The sequence below is a fragment of the Natator depressus genome, chromosome 1 (genome assembly GCF_965152275.1).
Source record: "Natator depressus isolate rNatDep1 chromosome 1, rNatDep2.hap1, whole genome shotgun sequence".
Taxonomy (NCBI): Eukaryota; Metazoa; Chordata; order Testudines; family Cheloniidae; genus Natator; species Natator depressus.
This window is the reverse complement of record NC_134234.1, coordinates 270,157,722-270,184,340: the sequence shown is the minus strand read 5'-3', so window position 1 is coordinate 270,184,340 and position 26,619 is coordinate 270,157,722. Positions and strand designations below refer to the sequence as shown.

Here is a 26,619-nt window from a genome sequence, read left to right as displayed (position 1 = left end):
TTAGCAGGATTGGTTTTATACCAGCTTAAACCTGCATTACAATCAGGTAAGGGTTATTACTAGAGCTGGCCCAAAATGGTGAACATCTTTGTAAAACATTTTTGAAATTGTGTGGAGAAGGTGAAGTGTTTCAGATTGCCATATTCATCAGCACACACAGCCATGAAGAAAGGTTCCAACAAAAGCTCGAGCTCTGAGGTAAGCAAGCAGATGTCTAACAGCTAGTGAAAACATTTGAGAGACTTCAAAATTCCTAAGAAATAAGGAAAGCACAGCCCTCCCAAGAGCAGGCCAAGCTGACTCTGTCTTTGGCAGTGCTCTCACAGAAGAATTCTCACAGAGACTGATCACCGTGGCACATGTGTGAGCAAATGCTTGCATTGCAGGATGAAGTGCAACTGGTGTGACTTTTCAAAGTTGGAGAATTGATTCAATATCCTCAAGGATGAAAGAAAGGGATTAGAGGAGCATTCAGGGAATCAGTGTTTGCACCAAACCAACCATGATAACTGGCTCAGTCGACAGAAGTAACTACTTAGAAAAATGACACGTTTCAGAGTAACAGCCGTGTTAGTCTGTATTCGCAAAAAGAAAAGGAGTACTTGTGGCACCTTAGAGACTAACCAATTTATTTGAGCATAAGCTTATTTGAGCACGAAAGCTTAAGCTCAAATAAATTGGTTAGTCTCTAAGGTGCCACAAGTACTCCTTTTCTTTTTACTTAGAAAAATGTTTCCCAATTATAATACCATTGTAAAATGCTACCGGGAGTGACTGAAGAATCAAATTTGCTCCTGAAGTGATGGGATGTAAGCAGGAAGAGAAGACCTGGGGGAACTGTTGTTTATCGTGGTAAATCTGGTTTTCAGTCAGCAGCCTCTGAACTACTGCTTATACCTCCCGAGTGTCCTGGAGATGCCATGGTATAGCCTACCAAGCGTCATTTTTGTGCTGGAGTACTGGAGACACATACATGTTGTGTAGATGGGAGGTAAGTATCCCAGCTATACATGCTGGCCTGTTTGCTTGGTCTGTCTTCATTTTATACTCCTTGTTCATGGTAACCTATGGTATCAAGGGCCCTGATTTTCAGAGGTGCTGAACATCCACAATTCCAAAACACGTCTTAAGTAACTGGGAATGTTACATGTACTATGGGAAATAGCGCAGGGAGAATCAATCAAGTACACAGCTCAGTTTAGCAACATATTATGGTGGTTTTGAAAGCAAGTTGTTCCATAATGAAAAAATATTGCTGTTATTGAAGGAATCTTATTTGTAGTCAGAGAAATGCTGGCAGTTGAACAAAGAAAAAGCTATTATCATGTACTCTCCTGGGGGAAATCTGTGTTTTTATTTTATTACTCTTTCTTCAAGCAGAGTCCTCTGTTTCTTGGCATGAGTAGAAATCACACCAAGTAGGCAGAGTACCGTGTTAGCTCAAATATTTTACCGACTTGTCAAGGTGGCTGCCTCTGTTTGCTCTACTGTTGAACTCTTCCCTTATTTGACCACTTTTTTCACATCCAGATCATTTATCAGCAGCTGGAAGTTGAAGGCAGAATGTTCAAAGTGGGAAATGAAATGCAAATTTTTAATAGTGAGGCTAATAAACCAATGGAAAAAATTTCCACATTACATGGCAAATTCTCGAACACATTTTAAAAAAATCAAGCTTGGATATTTAAAAAGTGTGAACAAGATATACTGAGTTCAACCTTAAGTGATGGGCTAGATGCGGCCTAAGCCTTGTCCCTTCCCTGGAGTTAGGTGCCTAAGGTGTTTCTTCCAAGAAAGGTGGTGGCTCATGCCTAAATTCACTCAAAGCAGAGAGGGAGGTGAGGAGAAGAAGACTATCTTATAACTTTTAGCCCAGTAGTCAGGTTACTCACTCAAGCTATAGAAGACAGCAGTTCAAGTCCCTTATATGCATGAAATGAAGAAGGGATTTGAAATTGGATCTCCCACTGCTTAGGTGGGGGCCTTAATAATTACTTGGCTATAGGATCATTCTTATGTTCTGTTTGGCCCAATATATATTTAAGTATTTTTTGCCCAATGGAACAGCTTCAGGAGAGACTGAAAGAGATCCACATGAGAATATCTTACAGTCCAGTGGTCTCTGCCTACTTCTACTCTTCTTGCATTTCTTGCAAAAAAAAAAAAAAAAACCAACCAACCCAACAACAAAAACAACAACCCAGAAAAAACAAAACAAAAAACCCAGTTTAGGCCTAACTCAAAGAGAGGGTTCATGGCTATGAATCCTAGGCAGAGACAGGTACGAGCCTCTGGTCTGGATTTAGGCACCCAAGTCCCTTTGAGTGGCAGGATTTAGGACCAGTCCATCTCCTCAGCATTTCACAGAATCATAGAATCATAGAATATCAGAGTTGGAAGGGACCTCTGGAGGTCATCTAGTCCAACCCCCTGCCCAGAGCAGGACCAATCCCCAACTAAATCATTCCAGCCAGGGCTTTGTCAAGCCTGACCTTAAAAACTTCTAAGGAAAGAGATTCCACCACCTCCCTAGGTAACGCATTCCAGTGTTTCACCACCCTCCTAGTGAAAACGTTTTTCCTAATATCCAACCTAAATCTCCTCCACTGCAACTTGAGACCATTACTCCTTGTTCTGTCATCTGCTATCACTGAGGATAGTCTAGATCCATCCTGTTTGGATCCACCTTTCAGGTAGTTAAAAGCAGCTATCAAATCCCCCCTCATTCTTCTCTTCCGCAGACTAAACAATCCCAGTTCCCTCAGCCTCTCCTCATAAGTCATGTGTTCCAGACCCCTAATCATTTTTGTTGCCCTTCGCTGGACTCTCTCCAATTTTTCCATATCCTTCTTGTAGTGTGGGGCCCCAAACTGGACACAGTACTGCAGATGAGGCCTCACCAATGTCAAATAGAGGGGAACGATCACGTCTCTCGATCTGCTGGCAATGCCCCTACTTATACACCCCAAAATGCCATTGGCCTTCTTGGCAATAAGGGCACACTGTTGACTCATATCCAGCTTCTCGTCCACTGTAGCCCCTAGGTCCTTTTCCGCAGAACTGCTGCCTAGCCATTCGGTCCCTAGTCTGTAGCAGTGCATTGGATGCTTCCGTCCTAAGTGCAGGACTCTGCACTTGTCCTTGTTGAACCTCATCAGATTTCTTTTGGCCCAATCCTCCAATTTGTCTAGGTCCCTCTGTATCCTATCCCTACCCTCCAGCGTATCTACCACTCCTCCCAGTTTAGTGTCATCTGCAGACTTGCTGAGGGTGCAATCCACACCATCCTCCAGATCATTAATGAAGATATTGAACAAAACCGGCCCCAGGACCGACCCTTGGGGCACTCTGCTAGATACCGGCTGCCAACTAGACATGGAGCTATTGATCACTACCCGTTGAGCCCGACAATCTAGCCAACTTTCTACCCACCTTGTAGTGCATCCATCCAGCCCATACTTCTTTAACTTGCTGACAAGAATACTGTGGGAGACCATGTCAAAAGCTTTGCCAAAGTCAAGGAATAACACATCCACTGTTTTCCCTTCATCCACAGAACCAGTTATCTCATCATAGAAGGCAATTAGATTAATCAGGCATGACCTTCCCTTGGTGAATCCATGCTGACTGTTCCTGATCACTTTCCTCTCCTCCAAGTGCTTCAGAATTGATTCCTTGAGGACATGCTCCATGATTTTTCCAGGGACTGAGGTGAGGCTGACTGGCCTGTAGTTCCCAGGATCCTCCTTCTTCACTTTTTTAAAGATTGGCACTATATTAGCCTTTTTCCAGTCTTCTGGGACTTCCCCTGATCACCATGAGTTTTCAAAGATAATGGCCAATGGCTCTGGAATCACATCCGCCAATTCCTTTAGCACTCTCAGATGCAACGCATCTGGCCCCATGGACTTGTGCACGTCCAGCTTTTCTAAATAGTCCCAAACCACTTCTTTCTTCATAGAGGGCTGGCCACCTTCTCCCCATGCTGTGCTGCCCAGTGCAGTAGTCTGGGAGCTGCCCTTGTTCGTGAAGACAGAGGCAAAAAAAGCATTGAGCACATTAGCTTTTTCCACATCCTCTGTCACTAGGTTGCCTCCCTCATTCAGTAAGGGGCCCACACTTTCCATGGCTTTCTTCTTGTTGCCAACATACCTGAAGAAACCCTTCTTGTTACTCTTAACATCTCTTGCTAGCTGCAACTCCAGGTGTGATTTGGCCTTCCTGATTTCACTCCTACATGCCCGAGCATCCCTGGTCATTTATAATCATCCCTGATCATTTGTCCAATCTTCCACTTCTTGTAAGCCTCTTTTTTGTGTTTAAGATCAGCAAGGATTTCACTGTTAAGCCAAGCTGGTCGCCTGCCATATTTACTATTCTTTCTACACATCGGGATGGTTCGTCCCTGTAACCACAATAAGGATTCTTTAAAATACAGCCAGCTCTCCTGGACTCCTTTACCCCTCATGTTATTCTCCCAGGGGATCCTGCCCATCAGTTCCCGGAGGGAGTCAACGTCTGCTTTTCTGAAGTCCAGGGTCCTTATTCTGCTGCTTTCCTTTCTTCCTTGTGTCAGGATCCTGAACTCGACCATCTCATGGTCACTGCCTCCCAGGTTCCCATCCACTTTTGCTTCGTCTACTAATTCTTCCCGGTTTGTGAGCAGCAGGTCAAGAAGAGCTCTGCCCCTAGTTGGTTCCTCCAGCACTTGCACCAGGAAATTGTCCCCTACAGTTTCCAAAAACTTCCTGGATTGTCTGTGCACTGCTGTATTGCTCTCCCAGCAGATACCAGGATGATTGAAGTCACCCATGAGAACCAGGGCGTGCGATCTAGTAGCTTCTGTGAGTTGGCGGAAGAAAGCCTCGTCCACCTCATCCCCCTGGTCCGGTGGTCTAGAGCAGACTCCCACCATGACATCACCCTTGTTGCTCACGCTTCTAAACTTAATCCAAAAAGAAAAGGAGTACTTGTGGCACCTTAGAGACTAACCAATTTATTTGAGCATAAGCTTTCGTGAGCTACAGCTCACTTCATTGGATGCATACTGTGGAAAGTACAGAAGATGTTTTTATACACACAAACCATGAAAAAATGGGTGATTATCACTACAAAAGGTTTTCTCTCCCCCACCCCACTCTCCTGCTGGTAATAGCTTATCTAAAGTGATCACTCTCCTTACAATGTGTATGATAATCAAGGTGGCCATTTCCAGCACAAATCCAGGTTTTCTCCCCCCCCAAGACTCCCCCCCCAAAAAACCACTCTCCTATTGGTAATAGATTATCTAAAGTGATCACTCTCCTTACAATGTGTATGATAATCAAGGTGGGCCATTTCCAGCACAAATCCAGGGTTTAACAAGAACGTCTGAGGAGGCGGGGCAGGGGGGTAGGAAAAAACAAGGGGAAATAGGTTACCTTGCATAATGACTTAGCCACTCCCAGTCTGTATTCAAGCCTAAGTTAATTGTATCCAATTTGCAAATGAATTCCAATTCAGCAGTCTCTCGCTGGAGTCTGGATTTGAAGTTTTTCTGTTGTAATATCGCAACTTTCATGTCTGTAAGCGCGTGACCAGAGAGATTGAAGTGTTCTCCAACTGGTTTATGAATGTTATAATTCTTGACATCTGATTTGTGTCCATTTATTCTTTTACGTAGAGACTGTCCAGTTTGCCCAATGTACATGGCAGAGGGGCATTGCTGGCACATGATGGCATATATCACATTGGTAGATGTGCAGGTGAACGAGCCTCTGATAGTGTGGCTGATGTTATTAGGCCCTGTGATGTGTCCCCTGAATAGATATGTGGGCACAGTTGGCAACGGGCTTTGTTGCAAGGATAGGTTCCTGGGTTAGTGGTTCTGTTGTGTGGTATGTGGTTGCTGGTGAGTATTCGCTTCAGGTTGCGGGGCTGTCTGTAGGCAAGGACTGGCCTGTCTCCCAAGATTTGTGAGAGTGTTGGGTCATCCTTCAGGATAGGTTGTAGATCCTTGATAATGCGTTGGAGGGGTTTTAGTTGGGGGCTGAAGGTGACGGCTAGTAGCGTTCTGTTATTTTCTTTGTTAGGCCTGTCCTGTAGTAGGTGACTTCTGGGAACTCTTCTGGCTCTGTCAATCTGTTTCTTCACTTCTGCAGGTGGGTATTGTAGTTGTAAGAATGCTTGATAGAGATCTTGTAGGTGTTTGTCTCTGTCTGAGGGGTTGGAGCAAATGCGGTTGTATCGCAGAGCTTGGCTGTAGACAATGGATCGTGTGGTGTGGTCAGGGTGAAAGCTGGAGGCATGTAGGTAGGGAGACTCTCAGGTTTTTCTGCAGTTTCTTATTTGAGCTCTGAGCAGTCATACTGCTCCCTTACATACAGTGCAATTCCCCCACCTTTTCTGGCCTCCCTGTCCTTTCTGAAGAGTTTATACCCATCCATGACAGTACTCCAGTCATGCGAGTTATCCCACCAGGTCTCTGTTATTCCAATCACATCATAATTCCCTGACTTTGCCAGGACCTCCAGTTCTCCCTGCTTGTTTACCAGGCTTTGTGCATTTGTATATAGGCACTTGAGATAACCCGCTGATCGCCCCTCATTCTCAGTATGAGGCAGGAACCCTCCCCTCTCACACGCTCCTGCTTGTGCTTCCTCCCGGTATCCCGCTTCCCCACCTACCTCAGGGCTTTGATCTCCTTCCCCGGTGAACCTAGTTTAAAGCCCTCCTCACTAGGTTAGCCAGCCTGCTCGCGAAGATGGTCTTCCCTCTCTTCGTTAGGTGGAGTCCGTCTCTTTCCTATTGACTATCTTAGAGACTCACTGCTCAGCCTACTGGCTTTTGTGGATTCTATTCTTAGACATCTCTCTCTCCCCAGGCTTTGTGTAGGAACCTAGGACCTATCTTGGGTCTGTGGATTCCAGTGTGTGGTAAGGTACCTATAAGTTAGGCATTGCTACATTGAGCATTGTAATGGCTAAATCCCTTTGTGGATCTAGCCCATTGTCACTTCAGTAAACACTGCTGCTGGGCCTGTTTGTCAGTGCTTTACTTTTCCTCCTTCTGATCCCTTAGTTCTATATAGCTAACCTTTATGGTGTTCTTTTCTTCTCAGTCTTCCCACTCCCTGCAGTTCAGTCACACTTCGGCTTATGAGGCCTAACACTCAACTCAATGGCATTTTTCTGTCAATAATGCAATAACTTTTGAAAACCACATCTGACCAATTACACAATTTTGTGGGAATGTTCAATGGGCAGAATCCTATCGTTTTCCCACTGTTTTTGATTTCCACTAATCTGAGTGTTATGCATGGATGGTGGGTATAAAAGGCCTGGGGAGGCTAAATCTGCCCAAACAACTGGCCTGCCACATTTGGAACACACTGCTGCCGAAAGGGGCCCTGACCATGGCCCTGCCCATGGTTCATCCCGAGGCCCCACTCGTCCTCTTCCCCCAAAGTCCTCACCCTTGCTCTGCATCTTCCCGTCCCTGCTCCGCTCGTATGAGGGTCTTGGGGGAGGGGGGGCGAAGAGGAGGAAGCAGTGGGCGGGTGGGTGTCTTGGGGGAGGGGGCTAAGAAGCGTGAGCAGTGGACGGAAGGCCTTGGGGGAAGGGGCAGGTGGGGGCGAGGCGGGGGGGGGAAGGCCTTGGTGGAGGGGGCAAGGAGGTGTGAGCAGCAGGAGCAGGGGGTAGGATTGCCAGGGGTCTGGTTTTCAACCAGAACATGTGGTCAAAAAGGGAACCTGACAGTGTCCAATCAGCACAGCTGACCTGACGCTAAAAGTCCAGTTAGCTTCAGTAATTGGCCTCTGTCCCTGGGGGCAGAAAGAGCAGCAGCTGAGGCTGAAGCCACATGGAGGAGCTGCTCTCTGCTCAGCTGCTGATGCCAGTGGCTGGCTTCTGGACCAGGCTCCAAGAGGGAGGTGCTGCCGCTGCTGGGGGGAGATCCCATCCATCCCCCTTCTGCCCCACCTTGCCCCAGGTGCCCCAAGGGGCCGGGGCTGGGGAGAGGGGTTGGAGGGGCAGCGGGGCGAGGGGGGAGGCTGGCAGAGGAGGTGGGGCTGGCGGAGATGGGGGGGGCATGAGTGATGGAGATGGGGGAGAGAGTGAGCGGGGGCAGGGCTTTGGGGGAAGAGGCGGGGCAGGGGACGGGGAAAGGGCCTTTGGTTTTCAGCAATTAGAAAGTTGGCAACCCTTGTGAGGGTCTTGGGGGAAGAGGCACGAGAAGCGGGCGGGGGGCCTCGGGGGAGGGAGCTGAGCATGGATGGGCCTCGGGACAGGGCCACAGTCCAGGCACGCCCAGCCTCCTCAAACGGAGGAGTCACGCACCGCCCATGGTGTTAGGATTATCCAGGCTCTGGATACAAGAGTGAGGCAGTGACCTCACAGAGGCCCGTGGAAGCCTGGGAGCAGAGTCATTCTGAAGAGAGGAGTGAGGCTTAGGGGGGTCAGAGAACCTCCTCTGCCTGGAGCACCCAATGGGCATTCTGTCGTCCTGTTTTTTTTTGTGGAAATGAGGCTGCTGGAAACTTCTCACCCCTCCCACTCTGGCCAGCACCTTCACCCCCTGGGGATCTTGTCAGCTTGGCGGAGGGGGCAAAGAGGTGTGAGCAGCAGGGGCAGGGGGTAGGATTGCCAGGGGTCTGGTGTTCAACCTCCCCCAGTTTATACTGGGGTTGTGGGTTCTGGCTCGGTGTACAGTTCAGCTTACATAAGCAACAAAGTGTGCAGTCCTTTAGTATTCTTTATTTAAATACATTCCTACATATTTTGCTTCCTCTAAGTTCAACACCCTCTTTAGAGCACTGATTATGTTATAAAATTGTGGTCTGAAAGCACTGCTGGCAGCTTGCAGAGAAATGGTTGGCCACATAGTGCAGATTCTCCACTGTGCTGCCTCCACTCCACCCCAAGCCCTGGTTCTGCAGTTCCCATTGGCAGAGGCAGCACATGGAACTAGGAACGGAGGGAGGGGCATTGCTGTCTCCCTGCCCCGGAGTCCCCCCACAGGTAAGCACCACCCCACACCCCAACCACCAGCCCTGAGCCCCCACGCACCCAAACTCCTGCTGTTGGGGTGCAGGGGGCCCGAGACTGCCCCAGCAGTGGCCGGTGTGCCTGGCCCAGAGGCTGCCTGGGCACACCGGCTGCTGCAGAAGTCATGGGAGGTCACAGAATCTGTGACCAACACGGAGCCTTAGCAATGGTTAATGGAAAGTCAGTTGACAGAACAATCTTGCTATTAAGATGTTGTCCATGTAATGGAAGTTTATGAACTTTAGTTTAGTACTTGCCTAAAGAGGTTTGGTGATTTTTTTCACTTTTCTCTGGGCCATGCATTCAAAATCAAAGGTAGTTTTCTTTTAACCTGGCTAAACCAAAGCACACCTTCCTGTATCCATATTTCTTGGTTTTATGTTTTTGTGGGTATCAGTGATTTTATCTGAAAGCTTAATAAGTTGTAGAATCATTGAAATATAGGGCTGGAAGGGACCTCAAGAAGTCAAGTCCAGACCCCTGTGCTGAGGCAGGACCAAGTTAACCTAAACCATCCCATTTGCATTTGCCTAACCTTGTTCTTAAAAAATCTCCATTGATGGGGATTCCACAACCTCTTTTGGAAGCCTATTCCACTATTTAACTATTCCTATAGTTCGAAAGTTTATCCTAATATATAACCTGAATCGCTTTTGCTGCAGATTTAGCCCGTTACTTCTTGTGGACATGGAGAACAATTGATCACCGTCCTCTTTATAACAGCCCTTAACATATTTAAAAACTGTCATCTGGTCTCCCCTCAGTCTTCTTTTCTCAACATGCCCTGTTTTTTTAATACCTTTTCTCATAGGTTTCATGGATTCCAAGGCCAGTAGGGACCATTCTGATCATGTAGTCTGACCTCCTGTATAACACAGGCCATAGAATTTCCCCCAAATAATCCCTAGAGCTTCTCTGTTAGAAAAACATGCAATCTCCATTTAAATATTGACATGATCCTTGGTGAATTGTTCCGATGATTAATTACTCTCACTGTTAAAAAATTACAGCTTATTTTCACTCTGAATATGTCTTGCTTCAACTTCCAGCCATTGGATTGTGTTATACCTTTCTCTGCTAGATTGAAGAGTGTGTTATTAAATATTTCCCCCCATCCAGCTACTTATAGAATTAAATAACCCCTGGCTGTACTGGAGTGAAGTTGATCAGTCACCTGTCTGATACTTATGGTACAGCATTATAAATAAGTCTAGAAAACATTTGCAAGTTTTACAGTGCCAGAAAATTGTGGAACGGTACGAAACAGGTAGTAATCTATGTCCACGTGCTACAGAGCAATTTAACTACTTCACTGGGATGCTTTTCACCCAAGCTTTGGCAAAGGGGCAACTGCCCAAGAAAGTTTGCAGTATTGTTCTCAGGGAGTCATTCAAGAATTTAGACACTTCCTCTCTGCCTTAGTTGATGCTGTTAATTGGCTTTGTTGTCTACAAAGGTGAAGGTTGTTTCCTGTCTTGTTCATGCTGATGGTATTGTCTAATAGAAGGGTAGTCTAAAATATTTAACTTCAGGAACATGACAGATTAAATAGCCAATGAGTCCTAATAATGATCAGTCACAATATAAGTGATAATAAGGAGAAATTTGTAACATGACATTTTGACACTTGTAATAGTTAAACTGATAAAAGCTACAGGTTGCCTTCCAGCTTCTTAACTTCAATTTGGCATATTTTACTATTCTGAAAAGCACAATACGCAACAAATAAACAAAGAAGCTTCTGTGATCTCAATGGAATATTATTCCATGAGCTCAAGAAATATGTCACATTGTGACAAAAAAAGAAAGATAATTGCCCTGAATTTGGCTGGAAGCCCAAGCCCGGAGAAAATCATGTCTGTATTTTTAATTCCTGTTTTCTTGTCATGGGATTGTGCAGAAAAGGCCACAAATCAGGAGAGCAGTAATTGCTCATGGTAAATGCTCCTGTATTGTGTTGAAATAATCTTTTTGGGAGTATGGTGGAGGCCCTTACTCTTCATACCTCTGGGATTCAGCAGCGCATGTGAATTTCTTTTATGCATTTCACAATCTAAAATTTTGATTGTGTTAGCACATGGCCAGTGCAGCTAGTGGGGAAACTTCAGCTCTTTTAGAATAGTTTTGAATTTTGGAAGAATTTCTACCACCAATAGTTACATGAAAGGGGTAAGAAGCTGGAACTTTATAAGCTGCAGTAAAATGTGAAATCCTGAACCAACCCATCTTCATTAAAAATAAAAATTGTCAATTGTTATCATTCAGGAACTTTCTGCAAAAATATAAAGTAAGTAGTTCCTGCAGAAAACAATTCTATGCTAACATAGACTAAAATGATCTTGGAGCCAGTGGGTCACACTCTCAGCTGGTGTAAATCAGTGTAGCTCCATTTGGCGCTAAACTGTTAAACTACATTGCTGTAATGCAATTCATATTGTTATAGTGCTAAGTGTTACTTTTCTGCTAGCTATAGGCTGGGGACACTACACTAAGTGGCCTTTGATTCTGGGGAGAAATCCTTCCTCTGAGGGAAAGGAACAAAATTTATTTCTTATTCATCTTTGAATATAATATGACTTACATCTTTTTGGAGACCCACAATTATGTAAAATAAAGTACAAAATACAGCAAATAAGGGATTCTCTCAACTCTATAGAACATTTCAGGTTTTAGACTATAAATTACCTCTTTCCAAAAATAGACATTGTAAAACACCTTGCATTCACAATTTTTTTTCCATGGCAATTGAAACCAAAGTAACAGCATTTGACCCAAATGATGAATATCTATATGCAACTTGGAAAGTTACCCTAAGTGGCTGAGATTTGTATTTGTCCTCTTCTGGGCATGTCTACACAGCAACTGAACACCCACAGCTGGCCTGGGTCAGCTGACTAAGGCTCACAGGGCTTGGGCTGTGTGGCTGTAAAATTGTGGTGTAGACGTTCAGGCTGAAGATGGAGCCCAAGCTCTGGGACCCAGTGAGAGGGGAGGACCCCAGAGTCCAGGCTCCAGCCTAAGCCTGAATGTTTACACCACAATTTTACACAATTTACCACAGCCAAAACCCATGAGTCTGAGCCAGCTGACCCAGGCCAGCTGCAGGTGTTTAATTGCTGTGTAGACATACCCTTAAGGAGCTACAATAATTTTTAATCTGAGGTCTGCGTGTAGTGTCCTGAATCACAAATAAAATAGTGTTGGCACTAGAAGCTTGATAATGGGTATAACGTGTCTTAAGACTTCATAGAATTTTATTTCTGAAACATCTGCACATTACTTAATAGAGTCTCCATGCAAAGGGGTCTAGAATACCATTAAATCCATTTAAGAATATGCCAGGATTTATGAGAGATCATGAATATGACTGAGTGAAGACAATGTACTCATATCATGGCAGTGCATAAAATCTTTATTTAGAACAATAAAGTATATGTATATAATGTAATTCCATTTTCAAACCAGTATAAAAAAGGATCAGGGCATACATCTATTTTTAAGAGGACATATATATACACACACATATCACATTTTATAAACCTTGTTGCTTAACCTTTCAGTCAGAATGTAACTATGCAAGATTGTGTTGTCATTTACACCAAAATATACAAACTCTCTCACATGACGCAACCACCAATGTCTGTGCCTCTGTCTCTAAAGAGTCTGAAATCTCTACATCCCAACTATTTGCTAATATAATAGCAACATGCCACTATTACTGTACATCTATTTTAAATACATAGTTGAATCAACTTCGATCTGGAGAAAATTTCTGGATAATTCTTAAATGCAAATCTCATTGAAAATAGCTAGAGTAGTACACTGTTAACTTTTCAAATTAACAGTTGTGTTGTGTGTGCTGAGCAGTTTCACTATTACAAATGGATAGCAACAGAAAATACACAGGTGGTGAAGATCAGAGTCTAGAAAACGTGCAAGTTTAAGATGTTTTTATACATGTCCCATGGAAGAGCACATTAGTTTTTAAAAGCTCTTATAAAATGACTTCATGACTAAATAAGTACCATTAATTTATTCAAGTAAACACATTTCTAAAAGAGCACATTGAATTTTGCAGTATACCATTAGCTGCTTTTTATTCTCACAAAGCTGCTATTAATAGCATGCAAAGTTCAGCTTCTCCCAAGGAAACTTCCAAATGTTTCTTCCTTACAAAATCCACTGAGATCTGAGAATAATTTAGGTTGACCTTAATACAACAAAGGACTCCATTTTAATAAATGGACACTCATTTTCTTATCACAACAAGGCAAGGTCTGACCCTTCCTAAAAATGAAGGATTTTAACATTTATTTGTACTCAGGAATTGCACAACTACTTACAAGATAGCCAAAAGTAATTAAGGGCCTCCTTCTGCCACCATTACTCCCACTGAGTAGCAACTTACTCCAGCAGTGGTCCCAATGATATCAACTGCTTTTTGTAAATTGGCAGATGACTGACACCATGCATGGAGTAAATTCTACACAACAGGTAGCAGAATCAGGCCCTTTATAAAAATTTACATATATATCTTATTAGATTTCCAAATGCCAAACAATCTACCCTATTTAGAAATATTTAAATATATTCAGGTTTGTGATACTCCTCTCAGAAGGCCCAAACACCTGGTAAGTCGGATAAAAATGAAGGAAAAGCCATGAGCTGTCAAATTGATTATCCAGCTCAAATGCTTCACGTGATGCTATTGCACTTTGTGCTAATGGATGTTTCCATTCCAAATGAGAACAATTATGATTGTGTAAACTTTGTGTTGTCAGAAGGATTGTACATGGGAGCTGTTTCAGGGAGATACATGAATGTCATTCAGCCTCAAATTTACCTTGTTCTGTGGCAAAGATGAATGTGTGTGGCATTGTTATAAACCCTGTCTTATAACTAAGCTTTAAGACTGTTACTGTTTAGTAGCATTGCATTTGGAGGCAAATTTTATATCAATTTATAAATGCACTATTCATTGTTATCAAGGGTAAAATGCACTCAACAAAAAACTGTAATTTGAACTTCAAAGCCTAATTTGAGACACATCAAGATGTATTACTCCAAATGCTTCATGTTTTATTACTGTTAATTTTCCTCAAATATTCAGTTCGGAAAAATAGCATCTTTATGAACAATTAAGGTAGTTGAATAAATCGGGTTCTGTTCCATTACAGAAGCTAAGAAAACCGCTATAAGATTCCAAATGCATTCAGTTTTCTTGAGAAAATACTGTAGATTGCAGCAACTGGGAAATGTTTATTGTCTAACATTTTTGTCAAGTGTTCAGTGATATTTGTTGCCATTTATTATGGGCACATTTCCTCTATCTCAACACAACCCAGTAAGGGGCAAGCAGAGCCCTGAATGCGGTTATTTTTTTAATCCTGCTTCTGCAGGACCCACTCTCACCTGCTCCCGCATTGTTTCTTGCATTTTTTATTCCACTCCCACCCTCAAAAACCTTAGATTCTGCAAATCTTGTGTGAGAGAGATTCCCTCCATGCTATTAAAATAAACAAAAACAAACAACAGTCGGTTAACACACACACACACACACACACACAAAATTCAGACAATTTTTAACCACTAAACGAATAAAACAAAGCTTGCTTAAACCATGTGAAAATACTTTTAACTCCTGTTATAATAGACATCAAATCTTTCTAACCCTTGCTTAAATTTAAGCATTAAAACCTTTATTTAAAATAAAAAGAAACTTGCTTTACATTGCTGAAATTCTATTTATGCCAAACTGATGAGATATTTAGTGTTTTCCCACAAATTATGACAGTCTTTTTTTTTTTTTTGCCCACCCAATCCTTCCAGCAACAAAAGACATTTTACCCACTCCTGCTATTATGGCAGCGGGTTCTGCAGGATCCTAGTCCCGCTGCAGGGCTCTAGGTGCAAGTTCTCAAACAAACATTCGGTCATGCTGAGATTCAAAAAGTAGAACTTTTAAAGTAGGCTTCAAATACTAGTCTAAGGGACCAGAAAATACAGGCACATACATTATTGTGTCAGACTAAGCTGCTACAGATGGAGAATTCTACTGCTTGGTTTTCTGTAGTGCTAAAAGTTGCTAAGGGTTTGATTTTTAGAGGTGCTGAACTTCTCCCATTTATTTCAATTGAAGTGGTAGATGCTCCAGCACCTAATGAAAGTCAGGATATTAGGGCTCAATTCTGACTTACACAAAAGCCTCTTTGACCTGCTGTAAGGACAGATCCTCAGCTGGTGTAAATTATCATAGCTCCATTGACTTTAATAGAGCTATGACAGTTTACACCAGCTGAGGATCACTGCTAAAACACTGAAAACTGGACTTAGTATAAATGAAAACTAGACCCTAACGGGCAAATTTTGACCCCACTGAAATCAATAGGAGTTTGCCATTGACTTGCCAAGTTTCCACCCAAAGTGTCTCTACATGTCTGTAATCTCCATCATTGACCATAATACTTTTTGTACATTGTGGCACTCAGATGTCTTCATAATTACTTGACCCTATATATAGCAAATTCCTTTGACATATAGTTCATAGCAGATTAAGGAAATAACTAAAGCATCCATGAGTTCTTTTAAAAGTTTAAATAAAAGTATATCTAAGATATAGTGAGCTTTATGAAGACATTAAAACAAAATATTTCAGACATATTTGAATTAAAACTGTTATTGGGTTAATAGTCAGCTGTTAGGCAGTTTGTCATTTGGGGTGAGACATTCCTACTTTCTGCAGCAGACAACTTTAAAATAGATAAATAAGTAGTGTCCATTTTCTGGAAAGAGCCTGTACAAATGGGATGCATAAAACGCATATTGCAAGTTTCAGTATAGTATTTTTAGTGCCTCCTTAAAAATGCATGCCTGACAAAGTCTTAATTTTTTATCAGTCTTGTTTCTGTAGTCCATGTATTTAATAATAGCAGTAGACACTGAGGACAACCGGAAATAAAGCTTTCATACCTTGACTAGATTTCATCTTAAAAAAAAAAAAGAAAAGAAAAAAAAGAAAAGGAGAATGCCAGATTAAAAAATAAAACATTATTTGTAATTTAAAACACAATACAAATAGCTTTTACTGTATGTCAGCAGTAATTAATACATTCATTCTCAGTATCTTCCACATTTCCTACATCTTATATAAGCCAAGGAATCAGTGGCATGTATCATCAATATTTAGAAAAGGTTTCTTGAGTTTAGTGTTATTTCAGATGTTGAATGCAATTCAAATTCTTTGTTTCCCCTCCCCATTCTATGGCTGGAATTTTAATTGGAGTCTTCACACATCCAACAGTTTCTTCTAATGCTGTCAAAGCTCCATCCTGCTACCGTCACTTCCGCTTTACTTCTTTTTGATCCATTCTTTGCTTCTCCTAAATGGAGACCACCAGCCCAAACAAGTTCTGTGGAGGATTTTTGAGATGGACATACATCCACCTGGCACAAGACAGAGACCACCTCTCATTTTACATATGACCTTTGCTAGATATGAAACCAGTTTCTTAGAAGTGAAAGGCTAGCACACTGGTCCATTGCACCACCTGACTGGCAAGTTTTTTACAACAGTACAGCAGAGTATGTTTTTGTATCCATTTCTGCATTTTCTTTTTCAATTCAGAGTACTCCATTTGTAGGCATCAGGGTAAGTAAGAGGACACAGGATGTAAATTAAAAATACAAACTTCCTTATGACTTTCAAAGATTACATGTATCTGGAGGCATTTGAAAGATGTCTTTTGTTCAGGCCATGTACTTCCTTTGCCAGAATCAGCTGTAAGGACTATACAGTTACAATTCCACACAAGGTAGGTATTTGAATAAAATACAGTCCTGCTCACAGCATACTCTTCTTGATGCTATTCAATTCAGTGTTGGTTTCACAGTAACACACACACACACACTTCGCCCTCATCTCTTTGAATCGATATGGATCCTAGGCAGCAACCAATGCAGACTCAGTCTGTCACTCCAGAAGGAATATGAATATGCTTAAAGTTGCTTCATTTATGAAGCAAACATGGAACTGTTGGCTGCCTGGGGGTGGGGGGGAAAGAAAATTGTATTTTTGCTGGTTTCTCATACTCATTACTAAGTAGTAGAAGCCTAGCAGAGAAATATAATACTTTCTTTATAGAAATAAATAATGAAATACCTTGCATGTACATTCTTTCATCTCAAAGCACATTGCCAAACATTTTTAAAGGGGCCCCAATTGGAGTTAATGTACAATTCCTCTAGCTTCCCAATCCTGGGCACAGAATGCATTTAGACCCTGTTCCTGCATACACACACGAGTAGTCTGTTGAATTTAAAGGGACTGCTCATATGTGTATTTGCAGGATTGTTGTACAATTGCAGTACAGGGAAGCCTTAACAATAGAGCTTTTAAAAAAAAGTTAAAATGAAAAGCAAGCTGGTCTTCTAGAGTAAATTAATTGGTTATGGAAAACATGTAGTCAAAGCAAAATATTTTGGCATTTTCTTTTACGGTATTGTTTGAAAATAAAATCCATGTGCTTTTTTCTCCCACACAACTAGGTGGCCAAGTTAATACCAATATGATACTAATGCTTCATGAATGAAGGTCCTGGATAAATATAGAGTTTGACAATGATGCAGAACAGTCCAATAGCTTAGCAGTATAGTGTTTCATATCTGGAATCACATCGGTATATTCTGTAAATATTCTTCCCCTGTGGAACGTTTTCCCTACTTTCTGTTATTTCCCCCACTCATCTATCGCATTCAGGATAATATATTTATATTATAAACTATTCTGAGACAGCCTGTCACTTCATGATATAGCACTGCAGCTGAAGAGGGACTTGGGGAGTGAGGGTTGGGAATTTTCAATGAAGGGCCTATGACTCTTCAATTGGCTGTCACACCAGTGGAGGAAGTGAGAGCTGTCCCTCATTTTGGGATCTTTGTCTCCCACTGTGATATTGAGAGGGCTGGCTGCAAGTTAAATAACTAAATTCAGAACACAGGATAATTATATGTGCAATAAGACTGTCTTACAAGTAGGCTAAGCTGACTAATACAAAGTTAGCTTTAGATGTGGCTTCACAGAATAGACACCGTAAATTTCAGCTGACAAAATTTATGAAGTTTGTGCTCGGAATCTGTCATACTGCCATGTTTAAGGACTTACCAGTACATGAAAACAGTAACAGTGTTGGAAAAAAGCAACAGTTACACTTGTAAGAGCTCTTTTTCTTTTTGCTGCAACATACTGGAAGACATAAAATAAATTTATTTCCATTGTGCTAAAATTTCCAGGGAATGGTGGCAATTAATGGCTGCATCTGCTAGTTAAAATAAATACATTAACAAGCATCACCACAATGTTTGCGGTCAAAAAGTGTTTGAGCACTAGTAAGTGCTACTTAATTACAGTAGAAGATCAAAACTTTCTTGTGATGGGATGGTAGGAGAAAATATTGTATATGTTTAAAAAGACTTGATGGGGAAAACAGCCAATTTGAATTTTTTGGAGAGGTAGTCTCTTGCATTGAACTGTGTCTCAAATTTTTTTTCATTCTACCTGTGGTGTCAAGGGGAAGATGTTCAGCTTTATTAGTCACTGTACTAAAGTGGGATGAGTTTTTTGTAGCGAATGATATCTATATTAATGTAAGCCTTAATATGTTAACTAATCCTCCATGCATAGGCTGATGTTTATGAATTTGTTAGCCATTCTAAATTGTTTGAACACTCCGAAAATTTCAGTCTTTGGGTTCACAAAGTGTGATTGGTCATCTAAGTCTGTGGAATTGTTTCTTCTCACTGATTGAATAAAAAAAAAAAGTTAAGGAAGAGGGTAAAGATTTCAAGATGAACATACCTACCTGAATATTCACATGAATGTTAAATTTGAAGTTGGTTCATGTGAATTTTCGCAATATTAATCCGTGCTTCATAGCACAGTGAATGGCAAAATCGATTTCCAATTGCTGGTCTCTACATAAATCCAATCATATTTTGGGATTGGCTAGATACCACCCAGCTGCTCCCCTTCCTGTATGGCAGTCTTTCAGCACTGTTTTATCTCATAGGACTGATTATTTCCCCCTTCATTAGCAAATTCCACCTCCCTTGTGGAGTAAGCACAGAAGGAAGAAATAAAGTCATCTGCTGCTATCTACCAACCTCCCCTTACAGCTGTTGCTGCTACCAAAACTCCCCAGGGGAAGAGAGGCCACCATGACCTGCCTTCCCTTTCCCCATACTAAGAAACACTGGAACATCTGGGTCCTTCATTCAAGCAGCAGGAGGGCAGGAAGTTGTGAGGAGTGCACCAGGGCCTCTGTCTGTAACAGAAAGGATAGGAGTACTTGTGGCACCTTAGAGACTAACAAATTTATTTGAGCATAAGCTTTCGCGAGCTACAGCTCACTTCATGGGATGCATGCAGTGGAAAATACAGTGGGGAGATTTTATATACACAGAGAACATGAAACAATGGGTGTTACCATACACACTGTAATGAGAGTGATCAGCTAAGGTGAGCTATTACCAGCAGGAGAGAAAAAAAAAAAAAACCTTTTGTAGTGATAATAAAGGTGGGCCATTTCCATTGTGTAATGACACATCCACTCCCAGTCTTTATTCAAGGCTAATGTAATGGTGTCCAGAGTTTGCAAATTAATTCCAATTCAGCAGTCTCTCATTGAAGTCTGTTTTTGAAGTTTTTTTTGTTGAAGAATTGCAACTTTTAGGTCTGTAATCGAGTGACCAGAGAGATTGAAGTGTTCTCCAACTGGGTTATGGGTGAGGACAAAGCCCGTTGCCAACTGTGTCCACATATCTATTCACGGGACACCATCATAGGGCCTAATCACATCAGCCACACTATCAGAGACTCGTTCATCTGCACATCTACCAATATGATATATTGCATCATGTGCCAGCAATGCCCCTCTGCCATGTACATTGGCCAAACCAGACAGTCTCCGCGTAAAAGAATAAATGGACACAAATTAGACGTCAGGAATTATAACATTCAAAAACCAGTCGGAGAAACTATTTCCCCGTGTTTATTTTCCCCCCTACTGTTCCTCACACATTCTTGTCAACTGCTGGAAATGGCCCACCTTGATTATCACTACAGAAGGTTTTTTTTCCCTCTCCTGCTGGTAATAGCTCACCTTACCTGATCACTCATTACAGTGTGTATGGTAACACCCATTGTTTCACGTTCTCTGTGTATATAAAATCTCCCCACTGTATTTTCCACTGCATGCATCCGATGAAGTGAGCTGTAGCTCATGAAAGCTTATGCTCAAATAAATTTGATAGTCTCTTAGATGCCACAAGTACTCCTTTTCTGTTTGCGGATACAGACTAACACGGCTGCTACTCAGAAAGGAGAGGGGCATCTCTCCTCCCCCAGGGGAAAGCTGACATGCAGACAGTATCTTTTCTCCACCGTCTTCTACTACATAGAGGGAAAATTAATGATGGAAGAAGGGGAAGTTAGTCTGAAGACATGAGCCTTTTCTGTCTCAGTACTGAAAACTAGAGGTGAAGATGAAGGATAATCGTATATGATGAAGCAATGTGATCCCCGGTGGTCTCCCTTGGGCCTACAAGTCTTTCATTTTTAATCTGCTACAGAAGGAATATTAAATCCATCTTACTCCGCAAAAGATCTCCTTGGAAGGGAAGTTGCTACCACAGGAAGCAGATTTTGCCATTTGCTGAGAATTCAGTAGCTGAACTCCCTCCCTTGACATTACAAGTATGGAACTTCTCCCTGGCTTCTGAGTGATTAACCTTACAACAATAATGTTCTCCTAATGGAGTTTTTTTGTATCCAGAAAAAACATATGTACATTTAGAGTAGGAGCACACTTTAAGGGACATACTCTGGGCACAAATTCTATCCAATACATTTTTATGACAAGAATCTTGGTAATATGCACTTTTTTTTTTGTTTCCAAGTGCACCTTTCAGACAGCAAGAGAAACCATTAAGAAACGGAAAAATGATACATCTCATCTTTGAAAAATCAAGTATGTAAAGACTTCAGTGAAGCAAAATACCTTATCTCATTATCCTCTTGACAGTTATTACACTGCGTTGTTTCATCACTTTCTGGTCTGGGTGTGCGATGTGTTTTCTACAAGAAAAGTGCATCAGATATAATTACTGTATAGTGACACTTTAAAAAAACAAAACAAAACAAATGATAATTATTCATTTAAGTCTCCCTTTCTATTTTCAGTATCAATATGTTCTTGTACCAGATAAGCCAAATCTCGCTTTCAGATGCTCACATGCATCCCACTGAAGTCAAGCAGAGTTATGCATGCAAATGTGATAGCAGAATTTATATGTATTTTATATTCAATGAAGTGTTATGTTTTTAACCAAGTACAATACCAGGTTAATAGCTCCTAATTGTTAGAGTGTGAGAACCAGTCCTACAAAACCAACTGGGACTGCTTGTGTGAGCAAGATTACTCCTCTAAAGCTGTGCAGGATTGGAACCTATAGAAACTTAAATGTGATCTACTGTTAAATGTTTTGCTGGGACAGCTATGTCATTAGGAGCGTGATAAAAATCATACCCCTAACTGATGGGGCTATGCTGGCAAAATCCAGTATACAGACACAGTGATGCTGGCAAAAATGTTCTTTTGCCAGTATAGTTTACATAATTTGGGAACTGTTATAATCTATACCAGTAAAATAATTTTGTGCATCTGCTAGGTGGGTTTGCTGATATAACTTTTTGACCAACTTGAATAACCTGGCACTCAGCACCAGTTACAGCCCCTGCTCTACTCCCAGCTGTAGATGGCCTTGCCGGTGCCATCCTCCTTTGGTGCAAATATGATGGGCTTGTGCCAAAGCCCCCCAGTGGGCATGCATCCTCCAATGTCGGCAGGCATATCTGCAATATACCATGACAGTGTATTCAGTTGTAGCGGGGATCTGCAGTAATTCATCAAAATTGCAATCTGGAATGTTGCAACTCTTTACAGGTGTGGTCATCAGGTCACTGTCTCAGGTGAAGTCAATCATCTTGGCATATCAATCACAGGCCTAATGGAAGCAAGGCTGATAGATCATGGAAACCATGAGGTGGAAGATTCTTTATTTCTGTATTCCGGCGGCCCCAACCACTTACATGAGGTAGCACTACTACTGCGAGGCGAGACCATGTCCTCCTTGATAACCTGGATGCCTGTGTCATCTCGATTACTTATTGCACATCTTAAACATCGGCATGGTCACCTCGCTGTCATAGTAGTCTGTGCACCGACAGAGGAATCTGTTGATTCAGTCAAAGGTCATTTCTACAATCAGTTGGAATCTCTAGTACACACCGTCCCTCCACATAATAATCTCATGATCCTGGGAAACCTAAATGCAGTTATTGGCTCCCTGTGAATTGGGCTTGAATGGGTTATTGGTCATTACGGTTCACGTACACCCAATGATAACTCTTGCCGCTTGCTCACATTCTGCGCCTCTCAGAACCTTTCCATTCTTGGGTCATGGTTCAAGTGGTGATGCATATACCAGATGTCATGGATCTCTCACTATGGCATCTCTCAGAAGTAGTTGGATGACATCATCCCACGTGTGACAGGTGTCTCTTCACCTCCTGTAGAGTATTTGGTGGTGCAGAATATGCTATGAACACAGACCACCACCTAGTGGTTGCCCGCATGGCACTGACTCTCCGACAAGCAGGTAAGCCCTCTGTGATGATGAAGAAATTTGACATTGATGCACTTCTCCATGTGCCGGTTTAGCCAACAGGTTTTGCAGCGACATCAGCAATAGATTCTCTTCTTTAGCTGACCTGCCAGACAATATCAAGGTTGCCTGGTCTCTGCTCACCTCCATCCTCCACCAATCTGCTAAGCCGACAATTAGCTATAGGTAGGATGACCGTATTTCCCTATGCTGAATATGGGACACCTCGTAAAATTACTCGCCCACTGAGTTCAACGGCAATCAATCAGAACTATGCAGTACAAATGTTCAAATTAACATCAAGTTGCTTGTGCCCATTAAAAAGAAATGCTGCATAGCTGGATTCTTTTAATTTACCTTCTTATCTCTAAGGCTTTAGGGTTCACACAGGAAGAGGTGACACCCCCCCCCCACACACACACATCTCTCTTTCACACACAGGGGGAGTGACTGACCTGAGCCTCCCTTCCTGGTGCTCCCCACCCTCCATGCCTGGCTGGGCCCCCCGGAATGGACCAGCCTCTCCTGGTACCTGTAGCCGCATCTTCCTGAGGCGGCATGGGGGTGGGGGGCACACAGGGTCACATGCTCCCCCACCCCAGATTTCTGCCTGGGTTCACACCAGAATGTGGCCAGCAGCAGCCTTTCAGCACTGTGCTGGGGGAGGGATGACCTGGTCCGTGTCTTTGCAGAGCTCATCTCTTCTTTTCTCCTCCCCTCCCTCCCCCATGTGGCTGGAAGCAGCTTGTCTCTTCCTGCCCACAGAATGTCGAAAGGCAGCTAACACCTCCAGGTTGCTGCTGGCCACTGACATAACCCAGCTGCCTCCTGTCCCACGGGCTACAGTGCAGGCAGGAAAAGGTTAAGCCCCAAGGATGCACAGCGCTCCAGTGCCCAGGGAACCTGACTGTCCCCTGACTGCAGGGGCTTCAGCGAATACGGCCAGAGAGGTGGCTCATCAGGGGAGGGTGCCTAGGGGACAGAGCAGCCCCACGCTTCCTGGGGGTAAGACCTAGGCGGGGGGGGGGGGGGAGGTGAAGAGGGTGCTAAAATCCTGCCTCGGGGGGCTGCTGTGGAGCCTGCAGATTTGGGGCACGAACAGTCTGGAAATTGCTTCCCCCCGCCCCTCCAGAGCTTAGCTGAGAGGTGGAGAGGCTTCTCCATACCAGCGCTGTGTGGGGCTTTGACACATGCAGGGCTTTCGTCCTCCTGGTCAGCGCCCCAGGCTGAAGGGTCTTGGGCTTTCTCAGAGTGCCTGCCCAACCAGAGGCAATGGGGGAAGGAAGGAGCCTGCCAGTCAGGCTGTTGGTGAGCTGAGTGCTCCCACCATGGGCTGGTTCTCTGCACAGTGCTGGGAGTGAGACACACCCTGCCTGGGGGGGGTGGGGGGGGTTGGAGCAGCAGCAGAGCTGGTGGTTGAAGGGGCAAAGCAGTGAGAGGACAGCAAGAGGGGAAGCACGTAAAGAGTCAATAGTGGGCAGCAGAGACGACATGTAACCAGCCACTGCCTGGCACCTGCCCACACTCACCAGCCACCACAGTTTACAGCACAGAGCCAGTACTGGCCGGAAACAGCATGTGGGGTGGTGTCCTGGGGGCTGCGCTGACGGACCAGCAGGGGGAGCCCGCACATTGCAGCCCCGCACATTGCGGCTTTGCCCCGCTCCCAGCCTTGCACATTCACCCCCCCAATGTCGGCCAGTGGACCGCTCCACTCACCGCTGGTGGGCGAGCAGCTAGCGAGCATGGAACCAGCCAGCAGCAGAACCCACCAGTACTGATGGGTGGGGGACAGAAAATATGGGACAATTTGCCTGTTTTCTAAAAAGTCAGGACACCTGCAGGAGGGCTTAAATACGGGACTGTCCCTTTAAAAGTGGGATATCTAGCTATAGGCACTCAGCACGCTGACTCTGGCTATCAGAGCAGGCCTTCCAGACAATCAAATTGAAGGCCACAGCCCGCCAGCATGGCAATAAGCACACTTGTAATCAGCTGAAGCGAAAGTTTAACACCCTGTCACACTGCAATCGTGAGGCATATTATAACCAAGTGGCGGATGATGTCTCCCCTGACTAAGCCCAATTCAACTTAAAGCTGGCATTCTGTGCAATCCGCAACCTCAGTGGTCAAGAGGTAATCGCTACAAACGGCATCCTGAGGGACAGCCAAAGCCACCCATGTAAATCGGATGATGACATCCTCTCACGCTGTATGGAACATTTTCACAGCACCCTGAACCACCCTCCAGCTGCTGCTTGTTTAGAGCTAGGCAATCTGGCAACCACTGTGGTTTCGGACTGAGACACTTGCACCAATGTTGGATGAAGTGAAGAATGCCATCTGTAAACTGAAAAACGGACACGCAGCCAGCGCTGATGGCATCCCCCCAGAGATGCTAAAATGTGCTATTGACCCTGTAGCAGAATCACTTCTGGCCATCTTTTCTCTGGTGTGGAGATGTGGAACCTTGCCAGCTACCTGGAAGGACAGTATTGTGATCTCACTTTTGTAAGGGCAAGGGACCGTGCAGTGAATGTAAGAGCTACAGGCTGATCATCTTGTTGTCCATGCCAGGGAACGTGTGTATGTTCTGCTGGTGCATTTGGAGCCCCTGCTACATCAGAAGCATTGCCCCCAACAGTCAGGCTTTACGAGGAACGGGTCCACAATAGACACCATTTTGGCCCTCTGCTTGTTGTCGGAGCTACACCACGACTTCAAGAAGCCCACGCACATCACGCGTATTGATCTTAAGGCTGCATTTGATTCAGCTGACCAAGTCAGACTATGGAAGGCCTTAAAAGGTGTACGTGTTCCTACCACTCTGCTGGACTTGATCAGAGAGCTGCATAATGGAACCACTGCCAATGTACATCTGGGGAATTGGATGTTGGCACCTTTTAAATCAGTATCTGGTGTCAGGCAGGGCTGCGTCTTGACCCTGCACTCTTTTGTCAGGCAATGGATTTCATAATGCAACATTCCATCAGGTCAACAGGCAATAAGCTTGGTGATCTCTTGCTCTCAGACTCTGACTATGCTGATGACGTTGTTCTTCTAGAACAGAGCCCCAACAGGTTTTACGAGGCACTCCAGAAAATGGAAAAAAGTTCGCTAAGGTTGCCTTCCATGTTTCATGGTCAAAGACAAAGCTGCAAAATCTAGGACCAGGTCCACCAATCTCTTTGAATAATGAAACTGTCGAAGCTGTCTCCAGCTTTTGCTATTTGGGTTCTATACTCACTAGTTCCTCCAACTCTCACACAGAGGTTCTCCATTGGATTGGTATTGCAGCACTTGCCATGTGTCGTTTACTACAAATATGGAATCAAGATCATCTCAGGATGACCACCAAATTCAGGATCTATTGGAGCTGTATCCTCTCCGTACTGTTGTACGGCTGTGAAACATGGACAGTATGCTACTCAGACTGGGCAAAGCTGGAGGCTTTCCACAAAAAAATGCCAATGTCGTATATTGGGAATAAAGTGGAATGACTTCATTGTCTACAGACTACTGGAACCATTGTCCACAGACAGTGTCTTATGCTTTTCAAACATATCGCAAGAATGCCATAAGATGTTACAACAAATGAAGTTCTCAGCGTGGCTTGTAATATCTGGGATAAAATTCCACCAATGAGGGGTGGAGACAGCCCAGAGGAAGCCCCCTTGTTACATGGGTTCATCAAGTCTGTTCTGATGTTGGACTCTTGGGCCATCAAGCCCTTGTGGCCGCACAGGAACAGACCAAAAAGGGCTAACAATTGCTACTGCTGACTATTCAGCTAAGTGTTGAAGAAGAGTAAACCCTTTCTAGTGCAGACAAGACCTCAATAAATGGAAAAGCACTGCCACATCAAGACATAAATTGG

General features: G+C 43.5%; 1 protein-coding gene across 2 annotated transcripts in view; it reads right to left on the bottom strand.

Moving 5' to 3' along the window:
- KITLG (KIT ligand) overlaps positions 1-26,619 on the bottom strand; it is a 105,220-nt gene that overhangs the window by 5,094 nt on the left and 73,507 nt on the right. The window contains exons 8-10 of one of the 2 annotated variants that reach the window (XM_074941923.1): positions 21,077-21,153; positions 18,184-18,264; positions 12,424-17,063 (exon numbers count right to left, since the gene is read on the bottom strand). In XM_074941923.1, the coding sequence (XP_074798024.1) occupies positions 18,225-18,264; positions 21,077-21,153 (117 nt within the window). In that variant the 3' untranslated portion in view covers positions 12,424-17,063; positions 18,184-18,224. Of the gene's footprint in view, positions 1-12,423; positions 17,064-18,183; positions 18,265-21,076; positions 21,154-26,619 lie in introns of those variants that run through there. The other variant, XM_074941924.1, reaches the window with a different exon arrangement.